This window comes from Mobula birostris, chromosome 4 (assembly GCF_030028105.1).
Source record: "Mobula birostris isolate sMobBir1 chromosome 4, sMobBir1.hap1, whole genome shotgun sequence".
Classification (NCBI taxonomy): Eukaryota; Metazoa; Chordata; class Chondrichthyes; order Myliobatiformes; family Myliobatidae; genus Mobula; species Mobula birostris.
The window spans coordinates 106505083-106532324 of NC_092373.1; the positions used below are offsets into that span (position 1 = coordinate 106505083).

Sequence of the window (27242 nt, forward strand, 5' to 3'; positions counted from 1 at the left end):
GGAGATCTTAAATAGTTTTTTTGCATCTGTATTTACTAAGGAAACTGGCATGGAGTCAATAGAAATAAGGCAAACAAGTAGTGAGGTCATGGAACCTATACAAATTGAAGAGGAGGAGGTGCTTGCTATCTTGAGACAAATCAGAGTAGAGAAATTCTCAGGACCTAACAGGGTATTCCCTCTGACCTTGAAGGAGACTACTGTTGAAATTGCAGGGGCCCTGGCAGATATATTTAAAATGTCGGTATCCACGGGTGAAGTGCTGGAGGATTGGGGGATAGCTCATGTTGTTCCCTTGTTTAAAAAAAGGCTCAAAGAGTAATCAGGAAAATTATAGGCTGGTAAGTTTGACATCGGTAGTAGGTAAATTATTGGAAGGAGTACTAAGAGATAGGATCTACAAGTATTTGGATAAACAGGGACTTATTAGGGAAAGTCAACATGGCTTTGTGCGTGGTAGGACATGTTTGACAAATCTGTTGGAGTTTTTCGAAGAGGTTACCAGGAAAGTGGATGAAGTAAAGGCAGTGGATGTTGTCTACATGGACTTCAGTAAGGCCTTTGACAAGGTCCCACATGGGATGTTAGTTAGGAAGATTCATTCGCTAGGTATACATGGAGAGGTGGTAAATTGGATTAGACAGTGACTCAATAGAAGAAGCCAAAGAGTGGTAGTAGAGAATTGCTTCTCTGACTGGAGGCCTGTGACTAGTGGTGTGCCACAGGGATCAGTGCTGGGTCCATTGTTATTTGTCATCTATATCAATGATCTGGATGATAATGTGGTAAATTGGATCAGCAAATTTGCTGATGATCCAAAGATTGGAAGAGTAGTGGACAGTGAGGAAGGTTTTCAAAGCTTGCAGAGGGACTTGGACCAGCTGGAAAAATAGGCTGCAGAATGGCAGATGGAGTTTAATACAGACAAGTGTGAGGTATTGCACTTTGGAAGGACAAATGCTGAGCTATAGGCGATGAACAGCATCCTGACATAGGTGTTTGTATTGTCCAAGTAATCTAAGGCCGTGTGAAGAGCCATTGAGATTACATCTGCAGTAGACCTATTGTGACGATAGGCAAATTGCAGTGGGTCCAGGTCCTTGCTGAAGCAGGAGTTGATTCCAGCCATAACCAACTTCTCAAAGCATTTCATCACTGTAGATGTCATTGCTACTGGGCAATAGTCATTAGGGCAGCTCACACTACTCTTCTTGGGCACTGGTATACTTGTTGCCCTTTTGAAGCAGGTGGGAACTTCCGACTGTAGCAGTGAGAGATTGAAAATGTCTTTGAATACACCCACCAGCTGGTTGGCACAAGTTTTCAGAGTCTGACCAGGTACTCCCGCCTTGTAAGTGTGCACCTTCTGAAAGACAGCCTGACATGGGGCTTCAGGAAGTGATCACATGGTCACCGAGCACAGCAGGGATCCTCACAGCTGTAGTTATATTTTTATTCTCTAAGCGAGCATAAGAGGTGTGGAGCTTGTCTGGTAGTGAAGTGCTCATGAAGTTGGGTTTTGCTTTGTAGGAAGTAATAAACTGCCAGAGTTGATGTCACCTCCAACCTCGCTCGGAATTGTTTCTTTGCTCTTGAAATAGCCCTCTGCAGGTCAGACCTGCGGAGATTCTCACATTCCCTACATTCACTTACACACACTAGGGGAAAGTTACGGCGGCCAATTGACATACAAACCCACAGATCTTTGGGATGTGGGAGGAAATGCAAAGCCCACAGTGCCACAGGGAGTACATGCAAACTCCACTCAGAAAACAGTCAAGGTCAGAATGGAGCCCACTCTCTGCTGGAGTAAGGTAGCAGCCTACTAGCTCTGCCACTGTGTTGCCCATCAGAAGCCGTTTCTGTCACTTCAATCTTATAGGCTTATGGTGGGTCACAGGGAGAGCATGCAAACCCCACACAGACAACAACCAAGATCAGGATTGAACCCAAGGCTCTGGTGCTGGGAAGTAGCAGTGCCACTGGGCACACCATCAGTATCAACTTCTGTCACTGTCTTACAACATGGTTAGTCTCTTCAAAGTGCTCTTCCAGTGGCATTCCCTAAGATTAGGTCAAATACTGACACCTCTCTGGTTGGATGATCTACCTCTATGTGTTGAAAAAGAACAAGAAATTTGACGGAATGAAACTGGGACCAAAAGAGAGGGAAGTTCCAACATCTACTGTATGCAGTCAAAAGGACATTGAATTTCATTGTCATTTCACCAGATAGTTGCTGTGCACTTTGTGAACCTTCAGTGATCCACTCTATTCTCACCTGCAGATCATTACTGTACTGAGAAGGCCTCCATCAAAGACAGAAATGGTATTCATTGTGTTCTGTGCAAAAGCAAATCGTCCCTCCTCATTCACTTATTCCTCTTGCATTTGTTGCTCTTTTTGTGGAGCTTAAAAACAGGCAGGATGAATCAATGGGCCCTAAGTTAGTTCCGGTGGAATATAAAACAAACTTTTACCGTCACTATTCATAATGCCTTGCATATTCACCCTGTCCAATGACATATCGCCTTTACAGCTCCTTAACGTTCTACTCTCTTCCTCCAGTGCATTTGAAATAAGACTCATCTGCCAGAGGAAAGGCCACATAATCAGAAAGGCAACAAAAATTCCCTTTATAAATACATTTTATAATTTTATTAAGAGAAAAAAATATGCCTTCTTATGCAGTATCATCAATACATAGTTTACCTACAGAAATTAGATTGACTCTTAACTGCTCTTTGGTGTGCTTAGGACCAGTTAGAAGAAGGAATGAAATGTGAACATTGGCTGTAACAAGTGCATCATAGAAGGAATAAAAGCCATTCACTTGTGTTATTCTGTCAGCACGAGGGGATTCCTAGAGTTGTAAAAATATTATGGTGTGTATGTTCTTGATTAACTTGTGCCAGAGTTACTGAAGACATTCTCATGGCTTATCTGTTTATGGGAAAAAAATATCTTTTTTTTATCAGAAACTGTCGACAAATTACAACGCAAAGGACAATAATCCCACCTCAGCAGTAAGTCTCTGTTTTAAGATTTATTTTTTTATTTAAGTGATCATATCCTGAAATGTTCATTGAAGACGTTATAGCAGTATATGATTCTGCAGACGTGTTACAGTTTGCTATCATTTGTCCTTATATGGGCAGGTTTCCCACTTATGGAAACAATATGTGTTGAGGGAAAATAAGTATTGATTGAGCAGTAGCAACTATCAGAGTGATGAACAACTTGGCAAAGCAAAAAGAAAGCTCAATCATACATGCTGGTTGAATCAAGAACAGTACAGCAACGCAATGAAAAATTAAACTAAAATTCTTCCTGTATATGGTCCATATACTCCCTTCTGTGAATGTTCTTGTGTGTATCTAATAGACACTTAAATGCCACTACCTTCTCTGGTTCCACCATTACCTCTGGCACCTTCCCTGGAAGAGAACCCAATGATCCGAAACTCTTATGTCCTCCCTCCTACACTGACTCCTTAGCCACATGTTAAACTGGATGATCTTCCTTTCTCTGGCCTCACTAGCACGTGGCATGGGTAGCAATCCAGACATCAGTACCCTGGAGGTTCTGCCCTTTGACTTAGCACTTATCTTCCTGAACTCAATTTGCAGAACCTCATCACTCTTCCTACCTATGTCATTGGTACCTACATGGACCTCAATCTCTGGCTGCTCACCTTCCCTTTTAAGAGTGAAGTATAAAATGTTCTCTGCAAATTTAAATTCAATTCCTCTAGCTATCTATTATCATATGGAGGACTGTGTTTTATTGAATTTGTAACCAATAGAGTCTTGACGTGTACTTGCATTACCTTGGCAGAGAAGGTTACTGGGCAAGAGCTGGAAGATCAGATTAATAAAATGGGTGCCCACTGATCAGCATGAGTGTGCCAGGTTTAATGGCCTATTGCCATGCTGCTTAGTTCTGTTATAAGAGATAAGGAGGGAATGAGTGGTTGTGGTATACTTAGAATATCAGAAGACCTTTAACTTCAGGGCCACTCAGGAAAAAGCTAAATGAATTAGTGTAGCAATATACTGATCTGGACTGAGGACTGGTTAATGCACAGAAAACAGAATGTGCTAATAAACAGATTATCATTGTGTTGATAGCCAGAGGGTGATGCTGTGACTGTTGCCAGGATCCCACCTGTTCACAACTCCTGTGAGTTATTTGGATGATGAAGCTTCAGAACTGTATATCTATGTTTGCTGACAATTAAAACAAATTGTAATATGGACTCTGGGGTATTGTCACTTCAGAGAGAGAACTTTGAAATTGCAGAGACTGATGGGTATTGCTTTGCAAAAAGGCCGCGGTATCCCTAGGTATTCCTAAACTTGGAAAATCAGTCAAAGTCAAAGTTGAGTTTATTGTCATATGCACAAGTACATAAGGTTGTTGGAATAGGGGACTTAACATTCCACAAATTGACTGGGACTCCCATAGTGTAAAAGGACTAGATGGGATAGTGTTTGTCAAATGCGTTCAGGAGAGCTTCCTTTATCAGTACATAGAAGTCCCAATGAGAGAGCGTGCAATACTTGATCTGCTATGTGGAAATGTGACAGAGGTTTGTTAGAAGTAAAGTTCAAAGTAAATTTAATATCAAAGTCCATATATGTCACCATAAACAATCCTGAGATTCAGTTTTTGCCGGTATACTCCAGAAAACTATAGAATAATTACCGTAACAGAACCAATGAAAGTGTCCAATTAGGGCATTCAACTAGAATGCAGAAGTCAATAAACTGCAACTACAAAGAGAAGAAATAACAATAACAAATAAATAAGCAATAAATATTGAGAACATAAAATGAAATGTCCTTAAAAGTAAGTCCATGGGCTGTAGGAACATTTCAAAGATGGGTTAAGTGAAGTTGAATGAAGTTATCCCCTGAGGTTCAAGAGCTTGATGGTTGAGGTGTAATAACTGTTCCTGGACCTGGTGATGTGACCTTGAGGCTCCTGTACCTTCTTCCATCCCTGATGATGGATGCTACTTTCCTACAATCTCCACAAACTTCTTTGGAAGTAGAAATGCTGATGTGCTTTATTCATAATTGCACTTATGTGCTGGGGCTAGGACAGGTCCTCCAATAACACTTAGGAACTTAAGGTTGCTGACCCTCTCCAGCTCTGATCCTCTGATGAGGACTGGCTCATAGACCTCTGGTTTTCTTTTCCTGAAGTCTATAGTCATCTCCTTGGTCTTGTTGACACTAAGTTGTTGTTGTGACACCATCAGCCAGATTTCCAATCTCCCTCCTGTATGCTGATTCATCACCACATTTCATTCTGCCTGTGACAGTGGTGTCATCAGCAAACCTGATTATGACATTGGAGCTGTGATTAGTCTCAAAGTCATAGGCAGGAAGCAAGGAGAGCAGGGGACTAAGCACACAGCCTTATGGTGCACCTATGCTGATGGAGATCACATTGTTGCCAACCCAAATTGACTGGGGTTTGCAAGTGAGGAAATCCAGGATCCAATTGTATAAGGAGATATTGAGGCCAAACTCCTGATTAGTTTTGAGGGGATGGTGGTATTGAATGCTAAGCAGTAATTGATAAAGAGCATCCTGATGTATGCTTCTCAGGCAGGAATTGATATGTTTCAACACCAACCTCACAAATCACTTCATCACCATGGATTTAAGTGCTGGTAATCATTGAGGCAGGTCATCACATTCTTCTTGGCACTGGTAAAATTGAAGCCTGCCTAAAGCGAGGGATTAAGATCTCAGTGAGCACACTATCTGGTGATCATAGTGCCATTAGTTTCAAAGTAATTATGGGAATGGATAGGTCTGGTACACAGGATGAGATTCTAAATTGGAGAAAGGCCAGTTTTGATGGTATCAGAAAGAATCTGGCAAGTGTGGATTGAGACAGGCTGTTTTCTGACAAATGTGTACTTGGTAAGTGAAATTTTGAGATTATAAAACTTGTATGTGCCTGTCAGAAAAAAAGGTAAAGATAACGGATTTAGGGAACCTGGGTTTCCAAGAGATATTGAGGCCCTGGTTCAGGAAAAAAAAAAGGTGTCTAGCAGGTATGGGCAGGTATAAGAAATGCAAGAGAATTTATAGTATAAGAAATGGAGTATAAGAAACACAAGAGAATTTTTAAGAAAGAAATCAGGAGGGCTAAAAGAAGGCACCAATTTGCAGGTGACACCAAGACTGGGGGTGTAGCAGACAGCAAGGAATTTAATGCAGGCAAGTGTGAGGTGTTGTACTTCAGTAGGACCAACCAGGGTAGGTCTTACACAGTGAGCGGTGGGGCACTGAGGAGTGTGGTAGAACAAAGGGATCTAGGAATATAGGTTCATAATTCATTGAAAGTGTCATCATTGATAGGGTCATAAAGAAAGGCTTTGGCTCATCAGCCTCCATAAATCAAAGTATTGAGTACAGGAGATGGGATGTTATGTTGAAGTTGTATAAGACATTGATGAAGCCTTATTTGGAGTACTGTGTGCAGTTTTGGTCTCCTACCTAAAGGAAGGATGTGAATAAGGCTGAAAGAGTACAGAGAAAATTTACAAGGATGTTGCTAGGTCTGGAGGGTCTGAGTTATAAAGTTAGGACTTTATTCCTTGAACTTCGAAGATTGGGAGGAGATTTGATAGAGGTATACAAAATTATGAGGGGTGTAGATAGGGTAAACACAAGCAGGCTTTTTCCACTGAGACTGGGTGGGACTACAACCAGAGGTCATGGGCGAAGGGTGAAAGGTGAACATTTTAAGGGGAAACTCAGAGTGTCATAAGAGTGTGGAATGAGCTGGAATCAATTTCGATTTCAACATTCATGAGAAGTTTGGATAGGTACATTTATGGTTGGGGCATGGATGGCTATGGTCCGGGTGCAGGTCACAGGGAGTAGGCAGTTTACATTTTTCAGAAAAGACCTGTTTCTGTGCTGTACTTTTCTATGACTCTATGACATCTTATTTTAATGGTACCTCTCCAAATGAGTTGCTGTGTACCTTGTGAACCTTCAGTGATCCACTCTATTCTCACTTTCAGATCATTACTGTATTGAGAAGGCCTCTATCAAAGGAAGAAATGGTATCCATTGTGTTCTTTGCAACAGCAAATCGTCTCTCCTCATTCCCTTCTCCCTGTTGCATTTGTTACTCTTTTTGTGCAGGATGAATCAATGGGCCCTAAGGTAGTCCCTGTGGAATATGAAACAAACTTTTACCATCACTATTCATAATGCTTTGCATATTTACCCTGTCTTTATAGTTCCACAAAGTTCTACTTCCTTCCCTCCAGTGCATTTGAAATAAAACTCATCTGCCAGAGGAAAGGCCACATAATCAGAAAGGCAACATGCTCAAATAACCTCTGAATGGTTTGAAAATGGCACAATAAATTACATATGTTCATTAGGGGGTGATAAGCTGCCTTCATGGCTTAGATACAATACACAGCTTAAGCCTTCAGAAATTATTTGGCTCTGTGATGTGTTTAAAAATAAGAGTTGTAAAAATATAATTTTGAGCATGTTTCTGATTAACTTGTGTCAGAGTTGCAAAAGGTACCTCATGGCTAATCTCTATGGGAAAAATGTTTAATTTTCATGTAAAAATAATTCTTTTAATCAGAATCTGTCAACATATCACAAAACAATGGACAATAATGCCAGTTAGTCCTGATGAAGGGTCTCGGCCTGAAACGTCGACTGCACCTCTTCCTACAGATGCTGCCTGGCCTGCTGCGTTCACCAGCAACTTTTATGTGTGTTGCGACAATAATGCCACCTCAGTAGCAAGTCTCTGTTTTAAGATTTATTTTTTATTTAAATAATTATATCCTAAAATGTTCATTAAAAACAATATAGCAGTATATGATTCCACAGACGTGTTGCAATTTACTGCCATTTGTCCTTACATGGACAAGTTTCTCACTTATGGAAAGAGGAAGTAAGCATAATTGAGCAGTTCCAACTACCAGTTGGTGTAGTGGCATCGGCACCAGACTTCGAGGCGAGTGGTACCGGGTTCAAATTCGGCCAGCTCCTTGCACGCTTTCCATTTGTGCTTGAGTGTCAAGCTAGCGACTCCGCTTCATAAGAATAAAAAACTGCTGAAGAAGTGGGAAGGTTGCTGCCCGATGAGCCACGGGGGCGGAGAGAAGCAACCATAACTAACCGAATGTTGGACAACTTGACAAAGCAAGAAAAAATGTGTTTCTTGCATCAACGTTGAATATAGAACATGACAGCACAGACAAGCCAAACAGTGGTACTGAGGCGGTCACTACACCTGGAAAGGAGAGGCTATGGAAAATGTTTCACCTGCTTTGTGATATGCTGACAGATTCTGATAAAAAATAATTTTTTCATGAAAATTAAACATTTAAGTAACAGGACGTCCAGCCCAGGGCTCACCTGTCTGTATGTCTAACAGTTTCTTAAAGGACAGTGTCATAACTTGTTCCATCATCACCCCAGACACTCACCACTGTTCTAGCCACTCACCACTCTCTGGGGAAAAAAGCTTGCCCTTTTAACTCTTCCCTTTCTCCCCTTAAATACCTGTCCTCTAGTTCTTGACATTTCTATCTCAGTGAAAAAGATTCAGATTGTCTACCTTACCTGTCGTTTCTCATAATTTCATACCTTTCTATCAAGTCTTCATTCACCTCCAATGTACCAAAGAAAACAAACCAAGTTTGTCCAACCTGTCTATATAGCTCATGCCCTCTGATCGAGACAGCATCCTTTCAAACCTCTTCTCTATCCTTTCCAAAGTGCCACATCCTTCCTTCAATGTGATGATCAGAATTGCACTACATACTCTGAGTGCAGCCTAACCTAAGTTTTATATAGGTGCAACATAGTTTCTTGCTCTCATACTCTGTGCCTCATCCAATGAAGCAAGCTTGGCATAAGCCTTCTTTACCACCATTATAAACTTGTGCGGTGACTCTCAGGAAGCTATGGAGTATAGAGAGGTAGAGAAAGATTGGTGTGACCAGACTTACGAAGGCCTAGTGAGATGTAAATTTCCTCATTAAATCTTAAGATGTGGGCAAGATGTCAGGCTTCACAATTGGCAACAATCCTTGAGAAGGCCATGGTAAGTACAGAAGTTACTTCCAGGTAGCTTCAAGATTTTGTCCCATCAGCAAAAAAGTAATGTCAACAATATTCAGAGCCAAGAACTGCAAATGCTGGAATCTGGTGCCAGTGTAGGAACTTAGTGTGGTATGAAGTCTCTATGGGCAGGAAGGGTATGAAGAGTTGAGACTCACTGAAAGGTCTACACCTAAAACATTGACTGTCCATTTCTCTCCATAAATGTTACTTGACCCACTGACTCTCAGTGGTAAGCCAATGTTTTAAAATTTAATTTTTACTTAAATGATCATATCCTAACATTTTCCTTCAAGACAATATTGCAGTATATGATTCTATAGCACTTGCAAACATTTGGACAAGGACTTGTGAAAAGCAGTAAATATAACTGCTTCCAGATAACTTAGAGGATGAGAAATAGGAAGAGATTACGCAGGATTGAATATTTCTTGTTATGTAGGGTATTGAGGGGTGACCTTATAGAGCAGGCGTTCCCAACCTGGGTCCAAGGACCTCTTGCTTAATGGTATTGGTCCATGTCAAAAAAAGGTTGGGAACCTCTGTGATAGAGAATCATCAATACATAGTGTGATCAGACATAGACTTCTCCTCAGGGAAGGGGAACAAAAGTCTAGAGGACATAGGTAGAAGGTGTGATGTGAAAAATTTCAGAGGAACCTGAGGGGACAAGCCTTACACGCAGAGGAAATGATTGAGGCAACTACAGTAACAACAATTAAAATCAACATAATAAGATGGGTTTGGTGGGCACCATGGTTCGCATAGATGATGTGGGTCAAACGACCGATTTCCATGCTGTGCTACTCTATGACTTCCTGCAAGTCCTTAATAATTCATGCAAATATTCATCCATGAGCTTAATAGAGTCATGGAACATGAAAACAAACTTTTAATCCCATGCCCATGTCCATTGAATATAGACTTTCACAACACGCTGGAGGAACTTAGCAGGTTGGGCAGCATCCGTGGAAACGATGAGTCAACGTTTCGGGCCAGAACCCTTCATCAGGACTGAAGAGGGAGGGGGCAGAGGCCCTGTAAAGAAGGTGGGGGAGGGTTGGAAGGAGAAGGCTGATAGGTTCAGCTGAAAAACCAGTAATTTGAAAGACAAAGGGGTGGGGGAGGGAAAGCAGGGAGGTGATAGGCAGGAAAACAATGGGTAGTAGAAGGAGGCAGAAACATGAGGGAGGCGATAGGCAGCTGGGGGAGGGAGCAGAGTGAAATAGGGATAGAGGAAGGGAGGGGGAGGGAATTACCGCAAGTTGGAGAATTCTATGTTCATACCAAGGGGCTGGAGACTACGCAGACGGTATATGAGGTGTTGCTCCTCCAGCCTGAGCTTAGCCTCATCATGGCAGTGGAGGAGGCCATGTATGGACATATCCGAATGGGAATGTGAAGCAGCGTTGAAGTGGGTGGCTACTGGGAAATCCTGCCTGACAGAGCGGAGGTACTCGAAGTGGTCCCCCAATCTGCGTCGGGTTTCACCAATGTAGAGGAGACCGCACCGGGAGCACCGGATGCAATAGATGACCCCAACAGACTCATAAGTGAAGTGTTGCCTCACCTGGAAGGACTGTTTAGTCATAGTGATAGTCATACTTTATTGATCCCGGGGGAAATTGGTTTTCATTACAGTTGCACCATAAATAATTAAGTAGTAATAAAACCATAAATAGTTAAATAGTAATCTGTAAATTATGCCAGGAAAATAAGTCCAGGCCCAGCCTATTGGCTCAGGGTGTCTGACTCTCCAAGGGAGGAGTTGTAAAGTTTGATGGCCACAGGCAGGAATGACTTCCTATGACGCTCTGTGTTGCATCTCGGTGGAATGAGTCTCTGCCTGAATGTACTCCTGTGCACAACCAGTACATTATGTAGTGGAGGGGAGACATTGTCCAAGATGGCATGCAACTTGGACAGCATCCTCTTTTCAGGCATCATCGTCAGAGAGTCCAGTTCCATCCCCACAACATCACTGGCCTTACGAATGAGTTTGTTGATTCTTTTGGTGTCTGCTACCCTCAGCCTGCTGCCCCAGCACACAACAGCAAACATGATAGCACTGACCACCACAGACTTGTAGAACATCCTCAGCATCGTCCGGCAGATGTTAAAGGACCTCAGCTTCCTCAGGAAATAGAGATGGCTCTGACCCTTCTTGTAGACAGCCTCAGTGTTCTTTGACCAGTCCAGTTTATTGTCAATTCGTATCCCCAAGTATTTGTAATCCTCCACCATGTCCACACTGACCCCCTGGATGGAAACAGGGGTCACCGGTATCTTAGCTTGCCTCAGGTCTACCACCAGCTCATTAGTCTTTTTCATATTAAGCTGCAGATAATTCTGCTCACACCATTTGACAAAGTTTCCTACCGTAGCCCTGTACTCAGCCTCATCTCCCTTGCTGATGCATCCAACTATGGCAGAGTCATCAGAAAACTTCTGAAGATGACAAGACTCTGTGCAGTAGTTGAAGTCTGAGGTATAAATGGTGAAGAGAAAATTGGGGCCCTGAATGGTGGCAAGAGAGGAGGTGTAGGGACAGGTGTAGCACTTACGCTTACAGGGATAAGTGCCAGGTGGGAGATCCGTAGGGAGGGATGTGTGGATAAGGGAGGCGCGGAGGGACTGATCCCTGCGGAAAGTGAAGAGGGGTGGAGAGGGAAAGATGTGCTTAGTGGTGGGGTCTTGTTGAAGGTGGCAGAAGTTGCGGAGGATAATGTGCTGGATCCGGAGGCTGGTGGGGTGGTAGGTGAGGACAAGGGGAACTCTGTCCCTGTTGTGGTGGCAGGAGGATGGGGTGAGAGCCCAAGTGCGGGAAAATGAGGACATCATTGATGACGGTAGAAGGGAAACCACGATCCTTAAAGAAAGAGGATATTTGAGATGTCCTGGAACGGAAAGCCTCATCCTGGGAGCAGATGCGGCGGAGACAGAGGAACTGGGAATAGGGAATGGCATTTTTGCATGTGGCAGGGTGGGAAGTCGAGGTAGTTATGAGAGTCAGTGGGCTTGTAGAGATGTCAGTGGACAGTCTGTCTCCAGAGAAGGAGACCGAGACATCGAGAAAAGGGAGAGAAGTGTCCGAGATAGACCAAGTGAATTTGAGGGCTGGGTGGAAGTTTGAAGTAAAGTCGATGAAATTGACGAACTTAGCATGGGTGCAGGAAGCAGCACCAACATAGTCGTCAATGTACTGAAGGAAAAGTTGGGGAGCAGTACCAGGATAGGTTTGGAGCACAGACTGTTCCACATAACCAACAAAGAGGCAGGCATAGCTCAGGCCCATGCAAGTTCCTATAGCTACATCCTTAGTCTGAAGAAAGTGGGAAGGGCCATAAGAGAAGTTATTCCCAGTTCCTCCCTTGTCCTCACCTACCACCCCACCAGCCTCCGGATCCAGCACTTTATCCTCTGCAACTTCCGCCACCTTCAACAGGACCCCACCACTAAGCACATCTTTCCCTCTCCACCCCTCTCCACTTTCCACAGGGATCGGTCCCGCTGCGACCCCCTTATCCACACGTCCCTCTCCACGGATCTCCCACCCGGCACTTATCCCTGTAAGCGTAAGTGCTACACCTGCCCCTACACCTCCTCTCTTGCCACCACTCAAGTGAGGCAACACTTCACTTGTCAGTCTGTTGGGGTCATCTATTGCATCTGGTTCTCCCGGTGCGGCCTCCTCTACATCGGTGAAACCCGACGTAGATTGGGGGACTGCTTCATCGAGCGCCTCTGCTCCGTCTGCCACAACAGACAGGATCTCCTGGTAGTCACCCACTTCAACTCTGCTTCACATTCCCATTCGGATATGTCCACACATGGCCTCCTCTGCTGCCATGATGAGGCTAAACTCAGGTTGGAGGAGCAGCACCTCATATACCAACTAGGTAGTCTCCAACCTCTTGGTATGAACATAGAATTCTCCAACTTCCGGTAATTCCCTCCCCCTCCCTTCCTCTATCCCTATTTCACTCTGCCCCCTCCCCCAGCTGCCTATCAACTCCTTCATGTTTCTGCCTCCTTCTACTACCCATTGTTTTCCTGCCTATCACCTCCCTGCTTCCCCCACCCCTTTGTCTTTCAAATTATTGGTTTTTCAACTGAAACTACCAACCTTCTCCTTCCAACCCTCCCCCACCTTCTTTATAGGGCCTCTGCCTCTTCCCTCTTCAGTCCTGACGATGGGTTCCAGCCCGAAATGTCAACTCATTGTTTCCACGGATGCTGCCCGAACTGCTAAGTTCCTCCAGCGTGTTGTGAGTGTTGCTTTGATCCCAGCATCTGCAGATTATTTTGTGAATACAGACTTTGTTCATCTCACATGGAAAATGGGTAAGTACAAGGTTTTACACTTTGGTAGGACCAACCAGGGTAGGTATTGCACAGTGAATGGGAGGGCACTGGGGAGTATAAAGGAATACAGGTCCATAGTTCATTGAAAATAATGTCACAGGTAGATAGGGTCATAAAGAAAGCCTTTGCAACACTGGCCATCATAAATTTAAGTAATGAGTACAGGAGATGGGATGTTATGTTGAAGTTGTATAAGATCTTGGTGAGGTCTAATTTGGAGTATTGTGTGCAGTTTTACACCTACCTATAGGAAAGTTGTAAATAAGTTCAAAAGAGTACAGAGAAAATTTATAAGGAATTAACCGGATCTGGAGGACCTGAGTTATAAGGAACGATTGAATAGGTTCGGACTGTATCCTTTAGAACAAAGAAGTTTGAGTATATATTTGATAGAAGTATGGAAAATTATCCACTGAGGGGTGGAACTACAAATAGAGGTCATGGGGTAAGGGTGAAAAGTGAGAAATGTAAGGGGAACATGAGGGGAAACTTCTTCTCTCAGAGGACCATGAGAGTGTGCAAAGAGCTGCAGCACAAGTGGTGCATGCGAGCTCGATTTCAGCATCCTTACACTCATTTTTCTGCTGTGATGACATTTTAATCCACTTTGAGATTTCCCTTCACTTTCTTGTCTGTAAAAAAGAAACTTCTTTTCAAATGATAAGGATCACAGATTTGGCAATAGAAACAAAGGTTATACTAAAAATATTAATATCAAAATATTATTTGCAATGTCTGAAAGTTTGAAAACAGATTCTACAGCAGCTCTCTAAATAACTCATTTATCACTGATTTAATAAATTAAATGGGCTCTAATGTTTCTACTTAACTTGAAAAGAAGAATGTTAGTCACTTGGGTCTTCAGTATCTGATCTGATTCAAATAATAGCGTGCGTTGACGATTGGTGTGGGTCAAGAACTGCAAGTAGGGTCCATGCTGCCAATGGAAATCTTTCATAGAGGCAGTATCAATGGGATTTGAAGGATCCACTGTCTCAACTTCATGGTCATAAAACAGAGGTCAGAAATAGTGAATTCTCAAATTTCAGAGTAATTCTAAACAAACTTTTCAGACCAAACTTTGGTAAACATATGGCAACTGAAAATGTTCATGAGGGGTCTGGAGTTAAACATCAATACATTGGAAGTGTATAGTAAATTAGTTTTTATATAAATGTGTTTGAAGAGGGTTAAATTAGTGTGTATCAAGTGTCCTGTGCATCTAAATCTTCACTGATATGGAAACCTCAGGTCCTGTGGCACGTACCGGAAACTCCTTGAGCTACAGGCTCAATAAATACATTTTCACTGGTTTTAAACATCTCATCAAATAATCAACAGTGTTGCAAACCTTTGTCAAAATAATTGAAAGTCTCCTTGTCACGGGCAGTGCTTACATTTCATTTTCTTATTTCTTTTCATTTTTAACATAATTTGTAATGATAGGGCTGCTCTTAAAACTTGTCATTTGGGGTCTTTGTTCCTTTCTGATGTACAGACAGGATGAAGGGCTGCCATAATAAATGAGTTTGGTGGATCCTAAAAATATCCATGAAATTAAAAGCCCAGTACACAACTCTTCTCTGCCTATTTGTCCAATATTTTCCCATTTCCAGCCTTGTTTTTAAAGTACTTCATATTTGTCCTGAAGTAACAGCTAGAGCTATTCCGTATTTTGTCCAGATGTGTGTAGTCCAGCCAATCCGAAGTGATCTGCACACATCACTTTCTAATACAGATCACTGCACAGTGATAACTCAGAAGCATTATCATGATATGACTTTCCTAAACTTTAAGGTAATGATAATCAGAATGATTTGTTGTCACTAGGAGCAAACTCACCATAGCTTTTGTGTTAAATTGACCACTGCATTGATTGTATGATAAATAGTTTTTTGTAAAGAAGATTCTCCCCAAAAGAGTAAACTGATATAAGATCTCAAACAGAGCTATGCCATACAGTCATGTAATCAGTGTCCTCATGTGGGTATAGGTGGGAAAAATTAATAATTAAAACATTGTTCATCATAATTTTCTATCTAAAAAAGATTCCAAAAACTCCGGACAAAGACAATCAAAGACTGTCTCAGGAATGCTTAAATAAAAGGTACACCCACAAATCCTGCCATAAAGTCTTCTGTCAACCCTGGGAAAGATGTGCTCGTGGGCACTGCATATGCAAGCTGCCTTATCAATGTCCGAAGAATGAGAAAAATGTCTGCTCGACCAAAGAAAAGCTTTACAGGTCATACTGCCAGCTGAAAAGTATGGAATGTCTGAAAGGTTCCGAAAGGTTCTCTCACTCTGGAATGTGTTCATTAGGTAAGGATTTAAAAATAATTGCAATAGATAATTTGTAACTTGCCGCCATTAGAATAGAAAAAAAACAGCCATTCATACAGAGCCATTCGCCCAAAACTATTGATCTTCAGATGTAATCCCTCAACCTAGAAATCACTCTCGTAATTCTTTGCTGTATTTTTTTTTAATGCCTATACATCTTTCCTATAATGAGACATCCTGAATTGAAGTCCAAACTTCAATTTTCCCTTCTCTTAGATTTTATGCCTCTGTCAATAAAGCCCAGAATTTTGTCTCCTGCCTTCCACTAAATCTGTGCTTCTGTTTTCAACGATCCCTCTGCTTCCACTCCCTTTTTGGTACAATATCCTTTAATCAATATTGCCTCACCTATTCTTCCTAGCCAGATGTATGACCTCATATTTCCCCACATTAAAGTTTATCTGCATCTGCATCTCATTTGCACACTTTGCATGCAATATCCATCCTGCCACAGCTGACAGTAACTTTAGTGTCATCCTTATTCACCAAGTAACTCTTGCTCTCTTGTTGCTACTCTCTTCTTATTCCAATCAATCTTTCCACAGTTAGACCTCATCCATTTTTTTCTGACCCAAAATTCTCACTCCTTAATCCTCATTCACCTATCCTTCTTAATTTAACTGCCTTACTCTGTAGTTTATACAGTCCATCCTTACTCACCCTCTTACTCTGTACAGATTATACATCCGTCCTTACTCATAGTCTTACTCTCTATAGTTTATACAGTCTGTCCTTACTCCCATCTGACTCTGTATAGATTATACATCCATCCTTACTCACCCTCTTACTCTGTATTGTTTATACAGTCCATCCTTACTCACCCTCTTTCTCTATATAGTTTCTGCATCCATCCTTACTCACCCTCTTAATCTGTATACTTTATACATCAGTCCTTACTCCCCCTCTTACTCTGTATATTTTATACACCCATCCTTACTCACCCTCTCTCTGTATAGTTCATACAGTTCGTCCTTACTCACCCTCTTACTCTGTGTATGTTATACTGTCTGTCCTTATTCACCCTGTTACTGTGTACGTTATTCAGTCAGTCCTTACTCACCTGCTGACCCTGTATTGGTTATACAACAGTCCTTCATCACCCTCTTACTCTGTATAGATTATACATCCATTCTTACCCTCTTACTCTGTTTAGTTTATACATCCGTCCCTACTCAACTTCTTACACTGTACAGTTTATACAGTCTGTCCTTTATCACACTCTTACTCTGTGTAGTTTATACATCTGTCCTTACTCACCCTCTTACTCTGTGTACGTTATACTGTCTGTCCTTACTCACCGTCTTACTGTGTATAGTTTATACATCCGTCTCACCTGACCCTCTTACACTGTATACTTTATTCTGTCCATCCTTACACACCCTCTTGCTCTGTATACTTGAAAAAAATCCATCCTAACATACCCTCTTACTCTGTGTAGTTTATACAGTACATCCTTACTCACTCTCTTTCTCTGTATAGTTTATACATCCGTCCTTGCTCACCCTCCTACTCTATATAAGTTATACATCTGTCCTAGGGAAATGTAATAGGTCATTTAAAGGTGAAATTTTGAGGGTACAGGATCTTTATGTTCCTGTTAGGTTGAAAGGAAAGGTTAAAAGTTTGAGAGAGCCATGGTTTTCAAGGGATATAGGAAACTTGGTTCAGAAAAAGAGAGGGATCTACAATAAATATAGGCAGCTTGGAGTTAATGAGGTGCTCGAGGAATATAAAGAATGTATAAAGAATCTTAAGAAAGAAATTAGAAAAGCTAAAAGAAGATACGAGGCTGCTTTGGCAAGTAAGGTGAAAATAAATCCAAAGGATTTCTACAGTTGTGTTAGTGGCAAAAGGATAGTGAGGGATAAAATTGGTCCCTTGGAGAATCAGAGTGGATGGCTATGTGTGGAGCCAAAAGAGATGGGGGAAATTTTGAACAATTTCTTTTCTTTGGTACTCACTAAGGAGAAGGATATTGAATTGTGTAAGGTAAAGGAAACAAGAAGGGTAGTTATGGAAAGTATGACAATTAAAGAAGAGGAAGTACTGGCACTTTTAAGGAATATAAAAGTGGATAAGTCTCCGGGTCCAGACAAGATATTCCCTAGGACCTTGAGAGAAGTTAGTGTGGAAATAGCAGGGGCTCCAACAGAAATATTTCAAATGTCATTAGAAACGGGGATTGTCGTATTGCTCATGTGGTTCCATTGCTTAAAATGGGTTCTAAGAGTAAACCTAGCAATCATCGGCCTGTCAGTTTGACGTCAGTGGTGGGTAAGTTGATGGAAGGTATATACAAGAGATGGTATATATAATTATCTGGATATACAGAGACTGATTAGGAACAGTCAACATGGATTTGTGCGTGGAAGGTCATGTTTGACAAATTTTACTGAACTTTTTGATGAGGTTACTAGGAAATTTGACGAGGGTAAAGTGGTGGATGTTGTCCATATGGACTTCAGTAAGGCCTTTGACAAGGTTCCACACGGAAGGTTAATTAGGAAGGATCAATCCTTAGGCATTAATATTGAAGTAGTAAAATGGATTCAGCAGTGGCTGGATGGGAGACGCCAGAGAGTAGTGGTGGATAACTGTGTGTCAGATTGGAAGACAGTGTGTAGCCGTGTGCCACAGGGATCTGTACAGCATCCAATGTTGTTTGTCATATATATTAATGATCTGGATGATGGGGTGGTAAATTGGATTAGTAAGTATGCAGATGATACTAAGGTAGTTGGCATTGTGGATAATGAAGTAGGTTTTCAAAGCTTGCAGAGAGATTTAGGCCAGTTAGAAGAGTAGGCTGAAAGATGGCAGATGGAATTTAATGCCGATAAATGTGAGGTGATACATCTTGGTAGGACTAATCAAAATAGGACATACATGGTAAATGGTAGGGCATTGAAGAATGCTGTAGTACAGAAGGGTCTAGGAATAATGGTGCATAGTTCCCTGAAGGTGGAATCTCATGTGGATAGGGTGGTGAAGGAAGCTTTTGGTATGCTGGCCTTTATAAATCAGAGCATTGAGTATAGGAGTTGGGATGTAATGTTGAAATTGTATTGGGCATTGGTAAGGCCAAAGTTGGAGTATTGTGTACAGTTCTGGTCACCAAATAATAGGAAAGATGTCAATAAAATTGAGAGAGTACAGAGGAGATTTACTAAAATGTTGCCTGGGTTTCATCTCCTAAGTTACAGAGAAAGGTTGAACAAGTTAGGTCTTTATTCTTTGGAGCGTAGAAGGTTGAGAGGGGACTTGATAGAGGTGCTTAAAATTATGAGGGGGATTGATAGAGTTGACGTGGATAGGCTTTTTCCATTGAGAATGGGGAAGATTCAAACAAGAGGACATGAGTTGAAAGTTAAAGGGAAAAAGTTTAGGGGTAACTTCTTTACTCAGAGAGTGGTGGCTGTATGGAACGAGCTTCCAGCAGAAGTGGTTGAGGCAGGTTCGATGTTGTCGTTTAAAGTTAAATTGGATAGATATATGGACAGGAAAGGAATGGAGGGTCATGGGCTGAGTGCAGGTCAGTAGGGTTAGGTGAGAGTAAGAGTTCGGCACGGACTAGAAGGGCCAAGGTGGCCTATTTCCGAGCTGTAATTGTTATATGGTCCTTACTCACCCTCTTACTCTGTATACTTTATACATCCGTCCTTACTCACCCTCTTACTCTGTATATTTTATGCAGTCTGTCCTTGCTCACCCCTCACTGTCCCCCAATCCCTTCCAACATCCTGCTCTTTCCCACTCTCTCTCACTGTCCCTCAATCCTTAACAACATCCTGCCCTCTCACTGTCCCCAATCATTTCGGACATCCTGCGCTCACTCATTGTTCCCCCAATCCTTTCCAACAACCTGCTCTCTCACACTCACTTTCCCCAATTCTTTCCAACATCCTGCTCTCCCTCCTTACTGTCCCCCAATCCTTTCCAGCATCCTGCTCTCACTTTCCCCAATCCTTTCCAACATCCTGCTCTCTCTCTCTCTGTCCCCCAATCCCTTCCAACACCCTGCTCTCTTAGTCACTTTCCCCAATCCTTTCCAACATCCTGCTCTCTCTGTCACTCAGTGTCCCCCAATCCTTTCCAACGTCCTGCTCTCTCTCTCTCTCTCTCTCTCTCACACTCATTTTCCCCACTCCTTTCTAACATAGAACAGTACAGTACAGGCCCTGCCTCGCATATAACCCCCCACCTTAAATTCCTTCATATACCTGTCGAGTAGTCTCTTAAATTTCACTAGTGTATCTGCCTCCACCACTGACTCAGGCAGTGCATTGCACGCACCAACCACTCTGAGTAAAAAACCTTCCTCTAATATCCCCCTTGAACTTCCCACCCCTTACCTTAAAGCCATGTCCTCTTGTACTGAACAGTGGTGCCCTGGGGAAGAGACATTGGCTCTCCACTCTATCTATTCCTCTTATTATCTTGTATACCCCTATCATGTCTCCTCTCATTCTCGTTCTCTCCAGAGAGTAAAGCCCTAGCTCCCTTAATCTCTGATCATAATGCATACTCTCTAAACCAGGCAGCATCCTGGTAAATCTCCTCTGTACCCTTTCCAATGCTTCCACATCCTTCCTATAGTGAGGCGACCAGAACTGGACACAGTACTCCAAGTGTGGCCTAACTAGAGTTTTATAGAGCTGTATCATTACATTGCGACTCTTAAACTCTATCCCTTGACTTATGAAAGTTAACACCTCATAAGCTTTCTTAACTACCCTATCTACCTGTGAGGCAACTTTCAGGAATCTGTGGATATGTACCCCCAGATCCCTCTGCTCCTCCACACTTCCAAGTATCCTGCCATTTACTTTGGACTCTGCCTTGAAGTTTGTCCTTCCAAAGTGTACCACCTCACACTTCTCCAGGTTGAACTCCATCTGCCACTTCTCAGCCCACTTCTGCATCCTATCAATGTCTCTCTGCAATCTTTGACAATCCTCTACACTATCTACAACACCACCAACCTTTGTGTCATCTGCAAACTTGTCAACCCACCCTTCTACCCCCACATCCAGGTCGTTAATAAAAATCACGAAAAGTAGAGGTCCCAGAACAGATCCTTGTGGGACACCATTAGTCACAACCCTCCAATCCGAATGTACTCCCTCCACCACGACCCTCTGCCTTCTGCAGACAAGCCAATTCTGAATCCACCTGGCCAAACTTCCCTGGATCCCATGCCTTCTGACTTTCTGAATAAGCCTACCCTGTGGAACCCGGAAATTGGCTTTAACTGAGACACATGAAAAGTTGGGTGGATGCGCATAGAACTTGGAAGTTTTAGGTGGACCGCTGCAGGACTATAACACTTTCAACCTTGAATGGTTCCAGGAAGCGAGGGGCGAGTTTCCTCTGCTCATTCTTGAGCAGGATGTCCTTGGAGCTACACCATCTGCCCAGGTTGGTACTCAGGCGCCGGAGCCTGGTGTCGGTCGGCCATCTTCTCACTGCAATTTGCTGATCTGAGTAGGGCCGTGCGTGTCTCCTCCCAAACCTTAAGGCACCGATCAATATGATCCTGAACCAACGGTACCGCAATCTCCTCTTCTTGCGCGGCAAACAGTGGGGGTTGGTACTGCAGGAAGCACTCGAATGGAGACCATCCAATGGCAGAGCTCACCAGAGAGTTGTGGGAGTACTCAACCCACGGGAGGTGGTCGCTCCAGGTCGACGGGTTGACCTGTTCTGTCTGCCCGTTCATCTGTGGGTGGAAGCCGGATGACAGGCTGACCGATGCAGCTAAGGCTTGACGGAATGCCTTCCATACCTGCGAGACGAACTGGGGACCTCAATCGGAAGTGATGTCTGCGGGAATTCCATGGAGGTGGAAGACGTGGCGGACGAGAAGATCTGCAGTTTCCTGAGCAGAAGGGAGTTTCGGGAGGGCTACAAAGTGCACTGCCTTGGAGAACCGGTCTACCACAATGAGTATGGTGGTGTTTCCTTGTGAAGGGGATAGACCGTGACAAAGTCTAGGGTGATGTGTGATGAGGGATGACCAGGGATAGGTAGAGGACGAAGTAACCCCGCAGGTGGTCGATGAGAGGCTTTTTCCTGGGAACAGACAGAACATGCAGAGACATAGGAACGGGTATCCGCCTCCATGGAAGACCACAAAAGTGTTTTTTCAGGAGCGCTAGGGTCCGATCACTCCCGGGGTGGCAGGTGAACCGAGATGTGTGCCCCCATTGGAGAACCTGAGACCTGATGGAAACAGGCACATACAGGCGATCGCCGGGTCCATTGCTGGGGTTGGGCTTCTTTTACTCTGGACTCGATCTCCCAAGTGAGGGTGGCAACCACACAGGATGCTGGGAGGATAGTCCCCAGGCTGGAAGTGTCCTCCTTGGAGTCGTATTGGCGGGAGAGCGCGTCCAGCTTCCCGTTCTTGGACCCTGGACAGTATGTGAGGGAAAACTTGAACCGTCCAGAAAATAATGTGCAACGGGCTTGGCGGGAATTCAAACGTTTGGCGGTCTGAAAATACCCCAGGTTTTTATGTTCAGTCCACAACACAAACAGGTGTTCTTCCCCCTCCAACCAGTGCCTCCATTCTTCCAGTGCTAGTTTGACCGCCAGGAGTTCCCGATTCCCTATGTCGTAAGTCTGCTCGGCGGGGGATAGTTGGTGAGAATAGAAGGCGCAGGGGTGAAGCTTTTCGACCAAACTTGATCGTTGGGACAGGACTGCTAGGGATTGGACAGGCTAGATGCAGGAAGATTGTTTCCGATGTTGGGGAAGTCCAGAACAAGGGGTCACAGTTTGAGGATAAGGGGGAAGCCTTTTAGGACCGAGATTAGGAAAAACTTCTTCACACAGAGAGTGGTGAATCTGTGGAATTCTCTGCCACAGGAAACAGTTGAGGCCAGTTCATTGGCTATATTTAAGAGGGAGTTAGATATGGCCCTTGTGGCTAAAGGGATCAGGGGGTATGGAGGGAAGGCTGGTACAGGGTTCTGAGTTGGATGATCAGCCATGATCATACTGAATGGCGGTGCAGGCTCAAAGGGCCGAATGGCCTACTCCTGCTAGGTTTCTATGTTTCTATCCTGGAGTCAGTGGCGTCCACCTCAACGATGAATTGGCGTGATGGGTCTGGATGGACCAGAATGGGAGCGGTGGTGAAATGTCTCTTCAGGTTGGTGAATGCTGAGTCCGCTTTGGAGTCCCAGCAAAACGGTGTGGTAGGCGAGGTAAGCCGGGTAAGGGGGGCCGCCACTCAACTGTAGTCTCTGATAAGTCAGCGGTAGAAGTTTGCAAACCCCAGGAATCGTTGAAGTTGTTTGCGGGTCGTGGGCCTAGGCCATTCTTCCACTGCTGGAATCTTCTCGGGGTCTGCTCTCACCCGCCTGCTCTCAATGATATAACCTAGGAAGCTGACCGAAGGAAACATAGAAACATAGAAAATAGATGCAGGAGTAGGCCATTCGGCCCTTTGAGCCTGCACCGCCATTTATTATGATCATGGCTGATCATCCAACTCAGAACCCTGCACCAGCCTTCCCTCCATACCCCCTGACCCCTGTAGCCACAAGGGCCATATCTAACTCCCTCTTAAATATAGCCAATGAACTGGCCTCAACTGTTTCCTGTGGCAGAGAATTCCACAGATTCACCACTCTCTGTGTGAAGAAGTTTTTCCTAATCTCGGTCCTAAAAGGCTTCCCCTCTATCCTCAAACTGTGACCCCTCGTTCTGGACTTCCCCAACATCGGGAACAATCTTCCTGCATCTAGCCTGTCCAATCCCTTTAGGATCTTATACGTTTCAATCAGATCCCCCCTCAATCTTCTAAATTCCAACGAGTACAAGCCCAGTTCATCCAGTCTTTCTTCATATGAAAGTCCTGCCATCCCAGGAATCAATCTGGTGAACCTTCTTTGTACTCCCTCTATGGCAAGGTTGTCATTCCTCAGATTAGGGGACCAAAACTGCACACAATACTCCAGGTGTGGTCTCACCAAGGCCTTGTACAACTGCAGTAGTACCTCCCTGCTCCTGTACTCAAATGCTCTCGCTATAAATGCCAGCATACCATTCGCCTTTTTCACCGCCTGCTGTACCTGCATGCCCACTTTCAATGACTGGTGTATAATGACACCCAGGTCTCGTTGCACCTCCCCTTTTCCTAATCGGCCACCATTCAGATAATAATCTGTTTTCCTATTTTTGCCACCAAAGTGGACAACTTCACATTTATCCACATTAAATTGCATCTGCCATGAATTTGCCCACTCACCCAACCTATCCAAGTCACCCTGCATCCTCTTAGCATCCTCCTCACAGCTAACACTGCCACCCAGCTTCGTGTCATCCGCAAACTTGGAGATGCTGTATTTAATTCCCTCATCCAAGTCATTAATATATATTGTAAACAACTGGGGTCCCAGCACTGAGCCTTGCGGTACCCCACTAGTCACTGCCTGCCATTCTGAAAAGGTCCCATTTATTCCCACTCTTTGCTTCCTGTCTGCTAACCAATTCTCCACCCACACCAATACCTTACCCCCAATACCATGTGCTTTAAGTTTGCACACTAATCTCCTGTGTGGGACCTTGTCAAAAGCCTTTTGAAAATCCAAATATACCACATCCACTGGTTCTCCCCTATCCACTCTACTAGTTACATCCTCAAAAAATTCTATGAGATTCGTCAGACATGATTTTCCTTTCACAAATCCATGCTGACTTTGTCCGATCATTTCACCGCTTTCCAAATGTGCTGTTATCACATCCTTGATAACTGACTCCAGCAGTTTCCCCACCACCGACGTTAGGCTAACCGGTCTATACATGGAACTCACATTTCTCCACCTTCACAAGTAACTGGATTTCCCACAGCTTCTGGAGGACTTGATGGACATGGTGAACGTGTTCTTGGGGGGTGCTAGAAAATATCAGGATATCATCGAGGTAAACGAATACGAACAGATTAATAAAGTCCCTCAGTACGTCATTGATTAGGGCTTAAAAACGACGGGAGCATTGGTGAGGACAAATGGCATGACCAAATATTCGAAGTGGCCTAGAGGTGTATCGAAGGCCATCTTCCACTCGTCCCCCTCCCTCGCCCTGACTAGATGGTAGGCATTGCGAGGGTCCAGCTTTGAGAAGATGGTGGCTCCATGCAGTGGTTGAAAAGCTGAACTAATGAGGGGTAGAGGGTACTTATTCTTAACTGTTATACTGTTTAGGCCTCTGTAATCAATACAAGGATGAAGCAACCGTCCTTCTTTTCTACAGAGAAGAAATCAGCACCTACCGGGGAGGATGAAGGTCTGATAATGCCCACTGCGAGGGACTTGCTAATGAACTTCTCTATGGCCTCTCTCTCCAGTCGGGATAGGTTAAAAAGGTGACTGGTGGGTAGCAAGGCCCCGGGGAGAAGGTCAATGGCACAATCATATGGGCGGTGCAGAGGAAGGGAAAGGGCCCATTGTTTACTGAATACCGGTCCCAGGTCATTGACACGTGGATTTATGATGGTGTAGCATCTAGTGAAACTTGGCTACAGGAGGGGCAGGACTGGCAGCTTAATATTCCAGGGTTCCGATGTTTCAGATGTGATCGAGGCAGAGGAATGAAAGGTGGGGGAGTTGCATTGCTTGTTAGGGAAAATATTACAGCAGTGCTCAGGCAGGACAGATTAGAGGGCTTGTCTACTGAGTCCTTATGGGTGGAGCTGAGAAACAGGAAAGGTATGGCCACATTAGTGGGATTGTATTACAGACCACCCAATAGTCAACGAGACTTGGAAGAGCAAATCTGCAGAGAGATAGCAGGCAACTGCAGGAAACATAAAGTTATGGTGGTAGGGGATTTTAATTTTCCATACATTGATTGGGACTCCCATACTGATTGGGGTCTAGATGGTTTAGAGTTTGTAAAATGTGTTCAGGGAAGTTTTCTAAATCAGTATATAGAGGGACCAACTAGAGGGGATGCAATATTGGATCTCCTGTTAGGAAACGAATTAGGGCAAGTGACAGATGTCTGTGTAGGGGAGCACTTTGGTTCCAGTGATCATAACACCATTAGTTTCAATTTGATCATGGACAAGGATAGATCTGGTCCTAGGGTTGAGGTTCTGAACTGGAAGAAGGACAAATTTGAAGAAATGAGAAAGGATCTAAAAAGCGTGGATTGGGACAGGTTGTTCTCTGGCAAAGATGTGATTGGTAGGTAGGAAGCCTTCAAAGGGGAAATTTTGAGAGTGCAGAGTTTGTATGTTCCTGTCAGGATTAAAGGCAAATTGAATAGGAATAAGGAACCTTGGTTCTCAAGGGATATTGCAACTCTGATAAAGAAGAAGAAGGAGTTGTATGAAATGTATAGGAAACAGGGTGTAAATCAGGTGCTTGAGGAGTATAAGAAGTGCAAGAAAATACTTAAGAAAGAAATCAGGAGGGCAAAAAGACGACATGAGGTTGCCTTGGCAGTCAAAGTGAAGGATAATCCAAAGAGCTTTTACAAGTATATTAAGAGCAAAAGGATTGTAAGGGATAAAATTGGTCCTCTTGAAGATCAGAGTGGTCGGCTTTGTGCGGAACCAAAGGAAATGGGGGAGATCTTAAATAGGTTTTTTGCGTCTGTATTTACTAAGGAAGCTGGCATGAAATCTATGGAATTGAGGGAATCAAGTAGTGAGACCATGGAAACTGTACAGATTGAAAAGGAGGAGGTGCTTGCTGTCTTGAGGAAAATTAAAGTGGATAAATCCCCGGGACCTGACAGAGTGTTCCCTCGGACCTTGAAGGAGACTAGTGTTGAAATTGCAGGGGCCCTGGCAGAAATATTTAAAATGTCGCTGTCTATGGGTGAAGTGCCAGAGGATTGGAGAGCGGCTCATGTTGTTCCGTTGTTTAAAAAAGGATCGAAAAGTGATCTGGGAAATTATAGGCCAGTGAGTTTAACGTCAGTGGTAGGTAAGTTATTGGAGGGAGCACTAAGAGACAGAATCTACAAGCATTTGGATAGACAGGGGCTTATTAGGGAGAGTCAACATGGCTTTGTGCGTGGTAGGTCATGTTTGACCAATCTGTTGGAGTTTTTCGAGGAGGTTACCAGGAAAATGGATGAAGGGAAGGCAGTGGATATTGTCTACATGGACTTCAGTAAGGCCTTTGACAAGGTCCCGCATGGGAGGTTAGTTAGGAAAATTCAATCGCTAGGTATACATGGAGAGGTGGTAAATTGGATTAGACATTGGCTCGATGGAAGAAGCCAGAGAGTGGTGGTAGAGAATTGCTTCTGAGTGGAGGCCAGTGACTAGTGGTGTGCCACAGGGATCAGTGCTGGGTCCATTGTTATTTGTCATCTATATCAATGATCTGGATGATAATGTGGTAAATTGGATCAGCAAGTTTGCTGATGATACAAAGATTGGAG

At 43.6% G+C, this 27242-nt stretch overlaps 1 protein-coding gene across 1 annotated transcript in view; it reads left to right on the top strand.

The window, feature by feature from the left end:
* The window catches only part of cfi (complement factor I), a 235399-nt gene that overhangs the window by 35049 nt on the left and 173108 nt on the right, over positions 1-27242 (top strand). The window contains exons 2-3 of the mRNA XM_072254679.1: positions 2979-3026; positions 15542-15815. Of these exons, the coding sequence (XP_072110780.1) occupies positions 2979-3026; positions 15542-15815 (322 nt within the window). The remainder of the gene's footprint in view (positions 1-2978; positions 3027-15541; positions 15816-27242) is intronic.